The 11600-nt window shown below is 46.2% G+C and overlaps 1 protein-coding gene across 1 annotated transcript; it reads left to right on the forward strand.

Moving 5' to 3' along the window:
- Positions 1 to 6897, forward strand: LOC138974546 (uncharacterized). The gene is made up of 3 exons (XM_070347262.1): positions 1 to 188; positions 3060 to 6446; positions 6894 to 6897. The coding sequence occupies exons 1-3, from the start codon at positions 1 to 3 to the stop codon at positions 6895 to 6897; spliced, it is 3579 nt and encodes a 1192-aa protein (XP_070203363.1).
- Positions 6898 to 11600: the final 4703 nt, after the last annotated feature.

The following is an 11600-nucleotide window of genomic DNA, read 5'->3' on the forward strand; positions in this document are numbered from 1 at the left end:
ATGTTTGACATTGATCGAGCTCTTGACAGACAAACGACTAGCGTGCAGGTGGCTAAGGAGCCTACTTCCAGGCATAGCAGTGTTACACCTAGCGTTGGGTCATCCACCCACAAGTCAGCCAGTGGTAAGACTGCCAGCCATAAAGCAGCTAGCATTACGTCAGCCATCCACAAGTCAGCTAGCCACAAGTCAGGTAGCAGGAGATTTGGTAGCCAAGCAGCTTCTCGCGTCAAGTCTCTCCGCTCTGAATGTGTTGACTCTGAAGAGACTAAATTGGCTCTTAAACTAGAGGCTGCTTCCCTGGCCATAAAAGTGGAAGGTGACGCAATAAAGGAAGCTCAGTTTAGTGAACTGGATCTCTTACAACAACAATATGCTGAGAGAACAGCAGCTAGGCAGACTGAGGAAGCTGAGAGAACTGCAGCTAGGCAGACTGAGGAAGCTGAGAGAACAGCAGCTAGGCAGACTGAGGAAGCTGAGAGAAATGCAGCTAGGCTGATCGAAGAAACTGCTAGGCAGGCCGAAGAAGCAGCTAGGCAGGCTAAGGAAGCTAAGAGAACAGCAGCTAGGCAGGCCGAAGAAGCAGCTAGGCAGGCCGAAGACACAGCTAGGCAGGCTAAGGAAGCTGAGAGAATAGCAGCTAGACAGGCCGAGGACGCAGCTGAAGCAGCTCTTGAAGATATTAAACAGAAAAAGGCTTTGAGACAAATTCAGTCCACCGAATTGAAAATTAGCTTAAGAGAACAACAAGCTATGTTACAAGTATTGGAACAAGGTGAATCCGTTCAGCAGGATCTCCCTGATCTACCGTCAGTCGATTTGCTGAACACTAGGTTCCACCCTCGTCCTTTCGTTCCCTTGTATAGTCTTATGGCCCCTCCTCCTAACAATGAACATACAGCGATAGGAATAGGGACAGGTGCTGCCGTCATTGCTGACCAAGGAACACACCAGCCAGCCTTGGACGTCACGTCTGTTCCTGTCTGCCAAGCCGCCGTCATTGCTGACCAAAGGACACACCAGCCAGCCATGGACTTCACGTCTGTTCCTGTCTGCCAAGCCGCCAGCACCCGTGACATCTCTACTGTCAACGCTGCTGTCACCAACTTCGTCGCAGGAACCACAACGACTGAGCCACGACAGCACGCGTTACCTGTCGTGGACCTCGTCGTTGGAGTCAGCGCCTCTACAAGCGCCGCTACTACCAACAACGCCACCTACGAGGCGTACGGACCTCAACGTAGAGAGGATGTCAACGCCCCCCATCACGTCGGAACGAGCGCTCCTTTCGTCCATCAGGAGCCCTTCACACCCAACTACACGACGGCTGCAACTACATCCTCCATGCGGCCTACAGCGCTGCTGACCACACTGCAGCACCCTCTCGGTGCATACACTGGTCAGCCGCCTCTGCACAACGTTGGACACTCAACGACAAGCGTCACAGGCTCTCGCCCGCCTGATCTCGACCACACAGGTTGGTCCTATCACCTACCAGAGACAAGGGAAGGTGATGAGACGCAAGAACGACACACCTACTTCCCAGAAGAACGTCACCAACGCATGGACCACAGACGTTTTCAAGTTACCCCACCCTGTTTCCCCTATGATACCCACCTACATCCCAAACCAGAGCCTTTCGTGCCCACATTCCTGGACCCACATCAGACCACCCCCAAAGTTATTTGGGAAAACGAAAACGCAAGGCCCCCTGCGTACATGAACTTTGACAAGGAATGTCATGCAGATCGTCCATTTGCCACCTACCCCCCGTCTGCGTACTACCAACGTCCACTTGCTACTCCTGCCAAGCAGGACACTCCTATGGACTCTCTCGCCAAAACCCTATCAGACGCTCTGATGATCAACCGTTTGCCGATGCAGGAGCCGTGCATTTTTGTTGGTGACCCTCTCCAATATCCAATTTGGAGATCGTCGTTTGCGTTTCTCATCGAGAGACAAAACATAACCAGCAGTGAGAAGTTATTGTATCTGCAACGGTACATCGGAGGTCAAGCAAAGGAGGCCGTGACCGGCTTCTTTCTGCTAAGAGAAGGTGATGCCTACGAGAGAGCCATGGAAGTGCTGGAAAATCGGTTCGGCAACTCATACGTCGTTTCGCAAGCTTTCCGGACCAAGCTGGACGAATGGACCCCAGTCAAAAGCAAGGATCCCAAGGGACTCAGAAGTCTGGCCGATTTCTTGCAGCAATGTTCCGTTGCTGCCCAGGAAGTTGGTGGACTGAGCATCCTGGATGATGCCCAGTACCTACGGAAGATCGTCGGAAAGCTCCCAGACTGGATGAGTCACAGATGGTCTAGAACAGTTGCTCGAACTAAGGTTGAAAAGAAGAGGTATCCTCTGTTCAATGAACTCGTGTCGTTCGTTACCCTCGAAGCAGACATTTCTAACGACCCTGTTTTCGGCTTGACAAGTGCATCGGGGACACCAAGAAAGTTCACAACGAACCTGTCAACCCTGACAGAGGATGTCACCGCATGTCTGCACTGTCAACTTCCGGACCATGACGCTGGGACATGTAAGGAACTCATAGTGAAGCCTCTGGTTGAGATACGAGATTTTCTGTTCAAGAACCGTATCTGCTACGGATGTCTGAGAAGTAAGGATCACCAGAGCCGTCAATGTAAGCAGAAACAGACGTGCAAGAAGTGCAAGAAGGCTCACCCCACTTGTCTTCATGATGACAATTTCAAGTATCAGAACAGTATGAGTGAAAACAAAGGGGCGAGTGAACACAAGAACAATTACCGTACCTCTGCTGCTGACGTTCAAGAGCCACTGACATCGTCGACCCCTACGGTGTCTGCTCTTAAGGCCAGCGAGGAAAACAGCATCGGTTTCACGTCTATGATCGTTCCCGTTCTCGTTTCCAGTGACTCTAACCCCAACGTAGAAGTGCTGACGTACGCACTACTGGACACTATGTCCAACGCCACTTTTGTAGTGCAGTCAGTGGCTGAAGAAGTTAAAGCCAAATCGCAGCCGACTACACTCAGGGTCTCCACACTGACTGAGGACAATGCTGTGGTCTCCGGCAGGAAGTACTCTGGATTGCGTGTCCGCTCTCCTACCTCCAGTGAGTTTGTCAGGCTCCCTTCTGCCATCTCACGACCTTACCTGTCCGTTGACCCCACGCAAATCCCCACCTCAGAGACTGTCAAAGTTTACCCACATCTCCAACACCTGTCCCCAAAACTGCCCCCCTTGTACCCTGATTGCGAAGCAGGCCTCCTCATCGGCTATGACTGCGCTGAAGCCCTCATGCCCCTAAACGTTGTCCAAGGACTGCCATTTGCAGTAGAGACTAAGTTAGGTTGGAGCATCGTCGGCAAGTCACCGCATTCCGTCGCCTTTGATGGTGTAGGCTCATCCATGCACGTAGTCGTCAAGCCAGGATCAAGAAAAGAAGAAAGTGCAGCTCATGTCTACAAAATACAGGTAGATGAGGTATCGTGTACTGACCTACTACACGTTATGGAGAGAGACTTTGCTGATAGTGACACAGGATCCATGTCTCAAGATGATTTGAAGTTCATGAAGATCGTGAAGGAGAACGTGAAGGTCAACGAAGCTGGTCACTATGAGATGCCTTTGCCTTTTCGACCAGAACAACCGTCTCTTCCTGACAACAGAGGTGCCGCAGTCAAGCGTCTCATGGGACTGAAACGCCAGTTTGAGAAGAAGCCTGGGTACCGTGAAGACTATATCAAGTTCATGAACGTGATTTTGGAGCGAGGTGACGCTGAACTGATTCCCAAGAACGAAGTCGAGGTCCAAAATCGCTGGTACATCCCACATCACGGCGTGTACAACGACAAGAAGCCAGGAAAGATACGTGTGGTTTTTGACTGTAGTGCACGTCACCTAGGCACGTCCTTGAACGATCTTCTCCTACAAGGCCCAGACCTAATCAGCTCCCTTTCCGGCGTTCTCTGTCGTTTCCGCAAGGGTCCCATAGCATTTTCCTGTGACGTGGAAAAAATGTACCACCAGTTTCACGTCTCCGAGCCCCATCGAGACTTTCTGCGCTTCCTTTGGTGGAAGGACGGTGATACGAGTGGCCAGCCGCTTGACTACCGCATGAAGGTGCACATCTTCGGAGCTACATCGTCTCCAGGCTGCGCAAACTTCGGCCTCAAGCAGGTGGCAAAGGACAACGCCACAATCAGCGCCAAGGCATCAGCCTTTCTGCAGCGTGACTTTTATGTCGATGATGGACTTCAAGCCAAAGACTCTGTTGAAGAAGCAGCAGATGTGCTCATGAAGGCCAGAGAGATTTGTGAACACGGACAATTGAGGCTGCACAAGATAGTCTCCAACTCAAAGGAACTTTTAGAGTACTTCCCCGACTCTGAAGTTACGTCAACCAAGGCCACAGAACTCGCAGTCCCTTGTAGCACACCAGAAATTGAGCGGACTCTTGGCCTTCACTGGTGCACTGATGATGACACGCTGGGTTTCACTGACAACCCCAGACTGGGTCCCTCGAACAGAAGAGGAGTTCTCTCTACAATTGCATCAGTCTACGACCCCCTTGGTTTTCTGGCCCCCTTTTTGCTGACTGGAAAATTGATCCTCCAGGAACTATGTCGCCAGGAGCTCGGCTGGGACGATCCGCTGCCACCATCGCTTCAAGAACGTTGGGAAGAGTGGCTGAAGGATCTATCCCGACTGGGTTGCGTCAAGATACCCAGGAACTACTTGCCCACAGGCTTTGGCACCGTGAAGAATGTAGAGCTACATCACTTTTCAGACGCGTCTACAGCAGGATACGGCCAGTGTTCGTACCTTCGCTTTGAAAATCATCTAGGCAACATTCACAGTACGCTTGTAGTCGCCAAAGCACGCGTGGCTCCGCTTCGACACGTCACTGTCCCTCGTCTGGAGCTAACGGCAGCAGTACTTTCCGTCAAGATGGCAAGATTTCTTCAAGAAGAACTGGACTTTGAGAGCATTGAACATTTCTTTTGGACTGACTCTATGATTGTACTCGCTTATTTGAAGAACGAGTCCAAGCGTTTTCACGTCTTTGTCGCAAATAGAGTCCAACAAATACGTCAGTTCTCACAGGCCAGTCAGTGGAATCATGTTTCTACAAAGGAGAACCCAGCTGATTATGCATCACGGGGATTGTCTGTGAGTGACCTCATGACATCAGAGTGGTTCCATGGTCCCGCGTTCTTGAGCCAGTCCCTTCCGAAATCAGATGACTTTTTCGAGATCCCAGATGACGATGTTGAGGTGAAAGTGTGCAAGGCTACTACCTCTAAAGAAGTGTCTGTTCAGTCGTTTGAGCAGATCGCCCGACGATTCTCCTCCAAGACATCTCTGATAAGAGCCATGGCTGTTTTGGTACGCAAATGCAATGCCATTAAGGGGCACCAGTCGTCTCCCCTTGAAGTGCTTGAAGTCACTGAGAAGAAGTTCATCGAATGTCTTCAGAAAGAACATTTTGAACGCCCAACGCCTTCTTTACGTAACCAGCTTCAGGCACTCAACGCTCACAAGGACGTTGATGGAATACTGAGAGTATATGGTCGCTCTCAAAATTCATCATCCTCTTCAGCTGACAAGTTTCCCATACTACTACCTCGAGACAGTCACTTCTCTTTCCTGGTGGCTCAGGACTGTCATGCTGCGATAGCCCACCAAGGGAGAATGTTCACGATCAACCAAGTACGAGCCAGCGGTTTCTGGATCATTGGCATTCGTCACGTCGTCTCCTCGTTGGTGCGCCGCTGTGTTCACTGCCGATGGCATCGCTCAGGGCCAGCTGGACAGAAGATGGCCGATCTCCCTCCAGAGCGTCTTGACCCATCCCCACCGTTCACGTACTGTGGCATTGACTGTTTCGGCCCATTTCACGTCAAAGATGGACGTAGGGAGGTGAAAAGGTACGGACTGATCGTGACGTGTTTTGCCTCTAGGGCAATCCACATTGAAACCCTGGATGACATGTCAAGTGATTCCTTCATCAACGCCCTACGCATTGTTGTCTCCATGCGAGGAAACATATCACGCATTTGGTGTGACAAAGGAACGAACTTTGTAGGTGCATGCAATGAGTTCAAACTGGCATGGAAGGAGATGGACTCTGAACGACTGACATCAAAGATGCTGGAAAGCAAATGTGAGTTCAAGTTCAACCCCCCTGCGGCTAGTCACATGGGTGGCGTTTGGGAGCGTCAGATCCGAACGATACGCAGCATCCTGAATGGTCTTCTCAGAAGATCAGGCCAGCGTCTCACTACCTCATCACTTCGTACGTTCCTATACGAGGTGATGGCCATCGTGAACAGTCGACCACTGTCTGTCGAGTCACTGGAATCGGCAGATGGACCACGCCCTTTGACCCCCAACCACGTCCTCACCATGAAGTCAGGTGCCATCCTTCCGCCCCCTGGTGTGTTTGAAGATCCAGACCTGTACGCCAGGAAACGTTGGCGCTGTGTCCAGCGGATGGCAGACGAATTCTGGCTGCTATGGAAGAGCCAGTACCTTTCACTTTTGCAGAAACGTCGTGTCTGGCAACGTCCCCAGGCAAACGTACAGGTGGGAGATGTTGTTGTCTTGCATGACCAGAACTTGTGCAGATCAGAATGGTGCATGGCTCGTGTAGTCGAAGTGATGCCGGGATCTGATGGACTGGTCAGACGAGTGAAAGTGCATGTTGGAACAAAGGCTCTAGACAATCACGGCCGTCCCACTGGTGATAGTCGCATATTAGAGCGACCGATTCACAAAATGACTGTGTTAGTTGATCGTGAAAATCACAAAGACAAAGCTGTGTAAGCGAACTGAAAGAACATTGAACTTTGGAGTGTTTTTCCAATTTGACAGTTGTAGATTGTTGCGGTTTGTTTTTATACCAGATGATGTAACGAACATTTATGTTTTAAGTGGTGCGTTTTCTTTATGCCGTCGAGTAAATGACCAGTGGCATTTAGTTGAAACGAGATGTGTTGAAACACTGAAAATGATTGAACCATAATATTGTGTAAATGTTTTGCAACACAATGATTTTGAGTTGTAAATTTGAAATGTCTAAATCTGCGTTATTCTTCTTTTGATATAAGGAATATATTTGTACAAAGGTTTTTGAAGTAAATTATATTAATATAATTTCCGGTGGGAGTGTGCATGCCGATGTGGCATGCATTCACCTACTTTTTGTTGTAATTACGTTTGCTCAAGTCATTGCACGATGTAAAAAGAAGTAAACCGTGTTTTTATTGTGGCACCTTGTTGTGACCCGTTTTGTGGAGCGTTAATATTTTTACGTGAGATTCACGTGCTCCTTGTTCAGTTGTTGTGACCTGGTTTTGGTCGGAGCGTCACAAACTGCGTCGTTTTAGTTCTAGAACACCGTGAGATTCACGTGCTCTTTTCCGTGTTTTGATTTTGAGGTGAGCCCTGCGAATCTGCGTTGCAAGTTTTAGAATACGTGTGACTCACGTGTTTTTAGCTTTGTGATGTCAGCTAGTTCCTTGGTCTTCTTTCTGTTAAATATACCGTTTTAAGTTTTGAGCATGCACGGAGTGCGTGATCGGTTACTGATTGGTTGTAAAATAGTAGTTTCACCCGATTCTGTCTTAGGAATGTTGTTGGTTGGTCAATCCGGTGACCTTTGACTTTTGAATAACTATGCCATGTTAGGTTTTTGTTTCCATAAATACCACTGCTTGACTCCTGTCTCGTCAGTCGATCTGAGGGTTTTAGGAAGCGTTTGGTTTTGATGTAAACGTATGAAGGTTATCAAGTGAACCAACGGAGTGTTTCTTATGTTTTAACGTCAACGTAATGTTCTTGGAGACAGTTGTTTCTCAAGTGTGAATCGTTTTGTGCCCTTCGTTTGTGAGGCAACACGTTTTTGGTACTGCTGGTCAACCCACACAGCGCATAAGGTAATTTTGTTGTTACTTGTTTGTGTTGTGTTTTTGGTCGCCATTTTGTAATGACTTTGTGAGTTGTTTATGTATAACGTGAGTTGAAAGTCTGACTTGTTGTAGTGTTTCTTTATTGTGTGTTCAACTGTTCTAGTGTTGTGAACGTACAGCAATGTTTTGTAGACGCTAGAAAGTCGCTAATGTTTATAATGATAACTTGTGTTTTCTGTGGTTAACGAAGTTCGAAGTGAAACGTTTTCTCCGACTTTTTCAGCCTTACGTTAAAAGAATTTAGGTAAAAGAAGCTTGCGGTCTGTGGTGATCGTTTGTAAACGGGCTTATTTCTTGTAACGTTATTGAGGGAAAGTGGATGAGTAAATATCTTGTTTGTGACTTTGATTAACGCAGGAACGTTGTCGTTAGACTTTTTGGTATGACAGTTTGCTTTGTATTCCTGGCCTGATGAGTCAATGTTTTTGTATTTTTCTGAAAGTAGCCATTTTGGTTTTAAACGTATGTATGCTAAGTTTCTTGAGTATTCTTAGTGCTTATGGTATTGTTGAACGTACGGAACGTAATTCTTTATTGTTGTTGAACGTACAGAACGTAACTCTTTATTGTTGTTGAAGGACTAACCAACGAGTGTGTGGTAATTGTAACTTTCTTGTCTGTTTGTCTTTGCCTGTCTTGTGATTGTTTATTTTTCTTGTTTTTACTTCTCGTGTCTTGTTAATGCATTTGATACTTTTGCCATGTCTAATAATTTGTTTTCTTTTCTCTTTTTCTTTCTGTCCATAAGTTTTTTACCGCAATAAGTAGTATCGCAATACGTAGTATCTCATTACGTAGTACTGTAACTATATATGCATTACTGATACCTTAGTGTCAGATGTAAAATAATAAACCAGTACTTTTGCGCGTTATCGCTTGTAACCTGTGTTTGTCATTTCGTATGAACAATATGTAGTACCAGCCTCGCTCACGAAGGCGCGCACAACAACAGTCAGTGCATGGGAGCCGCTGATTCGTAAAATGCACCAGATCTGCAAAAAAGCTTTGGCTTTCATAACAACTAGTCGAAAGTTATAGATCTCAGGCTATCCCAGGAACAATGGTAAATAGCAATGTTCAGCGAGTACCATGATCGGGTAATTCGTCCCCCCCTTTGTCGTGTAACTCGACCCGGGTCACAATACCCGACTATGGGTCCATAGTACTCTCTCGTCTGTGTAGACTCTTTAATCTCCAAGAAATAGTGTCAGATGAAGAACCCGTAAAAGTTATTTGTATGTATTTGAAATAAAAGTGAACGTAGCCTTAAAAAAATAATATTCGAAGTTGTGTGTTGATTAATTAATTAATTAAGACAGAGAGAGAGAGAGAGAGAGAGAGAGAGAGAGAGAGAGAGAGAGAGAGAGAGAGAGACAGAGAGAGACAGAGACAGAGAGAGAGAGAGGGGGGCGGGGGGGGGGGGGGGGGTGCGCTTTCCCGTCATTGGAAGTGCGCGTATACTAGTAGGCCTATTAAACTATTTCACGTTCACGCAACCTGAAATGGGCGACACAAATCAATTACAAGTCCAATTTGTAAATATATTTTCCCATTTGCTTCGCTTTGAACCAGAGCAACTAATAAGTATAGATGTTTGAACATCTATCCCTTCAAATACTCACCCTCCCTGCATAGCCAAGACGTCGATCGACTTCTGACGTAGGCCGACTCATTATGACGTCATTCTCACTTCCGATTAACAAAACTGACACAGAAAAGTTACTTCAGTCAATTTCATATGTCGAGGTGATGCTATTGGGTAATATGAACAACCTTTTCCACCTGGACGAATTACCCGCCCCCCATGGACGAGTTGCCCTCCATGGAGGGCAAGTCGTCCATGCTTCAGGATTTTTGGCTCACGTAAGTGTAGCCTATGCGATGATAAACTTTGTCTGTCTGTGCGTACGTGCGTGCGTGCGTATGTATGTGTGTATGTCTGTGGTAGAAACTTTAACATTTCCGAGTCTATGGATTACGTCAGTCTCGGTCAAAAGTGTTCGACGTGTGTGATAGAAACTATTTGAAGACGTCACATTATGACGTAAGAGGGTTAGACGTCACGCAAAGGAATTACTGAAAGTCTCGGTCATTGTTATTGTGAGCGGGCCGAGACTTCTTGGCAGATCCAGGGTCTCGCTTTCTTGCATAGTTTCACCTGTGCTTACTGTGTGTGTGTGTGTGTGTGTGTGTGTGTGTGTGTGTGTGTGTGTGTCTGTGCGTGTGTGTGTGTGTGTGTGTGTGTATGTGTGACGGAGTGATTGAGTTTGTGTTACTGTTTGTCGATTTCTTACGTGAGCCTTGAAGGCTTCGCCTCTTGTTTTCTTTTATATTTTATTTAAAAACCGTGCCAGTTGGATCGTTCATATTCCACACAACGCTTACACGAAAGAGAACACACCAGGTTTTACAACAAAAACAATCTTTTTTTTAAAAAGACGAGAGGTATAAGCTGCATTTGTTAGAGGGGTCGACTTGCCCTCCCTTCCTATAGTAATCCTCTGCATTTGAACATTGAACAAGTCGCGTAAGGCGAAAATACAACATTTAGTCAAGTAGCTGTCGAACTCACAGAATGAAACTGAACGCAATGCAACGCAGCAAGACCGTATACTCGTAGCATCGTCAGTCCACCGCTCATGGCAAAGGCAGTGAAATTGACAAGAAGAGCGGGGTAGTAGTTGCGCTGAGAAGGATAGCACGCTTTTCTGTACCTCTCTTCGTTTTAACTTTCTGAGCGTGTTTTTAATCCAAACATATCATGTCTATATGTTTTTGGAATCAGGAACCGACAAGAAATAAGATGAAAGTGTTTTTAAATTGATTTCGAAAATTTAATTTTGATAATAGTTTTTATATCTTTAATTTTTAGAGCTTGTTTTTAATCCAAATATAACATATTTAAATGTTTTTGGAATCAGAAAATGATGGATAATAAGATAAATGTACATTTGGATCGCTTTATAAAAAAAAATACTTTTTTTTACAATTTTCAGATTTTTAATGACCAAAGTCATCAATTAATGTTTAAGCCACCACGCTGAAATGCAATACCGAAGTCCGGGCTTCGTCGAAAACTACTTGACCAAAATTTCAACCAATTTGGTTGAAAAATGAGAGCATGACAGTGCCGCCTCAACTTTCACGAAAAGCCGGATATGACGTCATCAAAGACATTTATCATAAAAATGAAAAAACCTCTCGGGATATCATACCCAGAAACTCTCATGTCAAATTTCATAAAGATCGGTCTAGTAGTTTAGTCTGAATCGCTCTACACACACACACGCACAGACACACACACACACACACACACACACACACACACACACACACACACACACACACACACACACACACACACACACACACACACACACATACACCACGACCCTCGTCTCGATTCCCCCCTCTACGTTAAAAAATTTAGTCAAAACTTGACTAAATGTTAAAAGGTGAGTACAGTAATCCTCTGTTTTTTTAGCTTTGTTCATCTTACCACAGTCACTTCGTTGTTTAGAAAACAAAAGACGCAACATATGCAGTTTTCAAAACATTATACATTTTAAAGACCGAAGTACTACAATGAGCTAATTATGTGTGTGTGTGTGTGTGTGTGTGTGTGTGTGTGTGTGTGTGTGT

The sequence above is a fragment of the Littorina saxatilis genome, linkage group LG8, assembly GCF_037325665.1.
Source record: "Littorina saxatilis isolate snail1 linkage group LG8, US_GU_Lsax_2.0, whole genome shotgun sequence".
Taxonomy (NCBI): domain Eukaryota; kingdom Metazoa; phylum Mollusca; class Gastropoda; order Littorinimorpha; family Littorinidae; genus Littorina; species Littorina saxatilis.

Bases quoted from the DNA above. Each gene is read 5' to 3' on its own strand.
- LOC138974546 (XM_070347262.1), top strand. From the start codon at position 1: ATGTTTGACATTGATCGAGCTCTTGACAGACAAACGACTAGCGTGCAG. The intron at 189-3,059 runs GTCAGGTAGCAG...GGTCTCCGGCAG, and splicing joins CACAAGTCAGCTAGCCACAA to GAAGTACTCTGGATTGCGTG.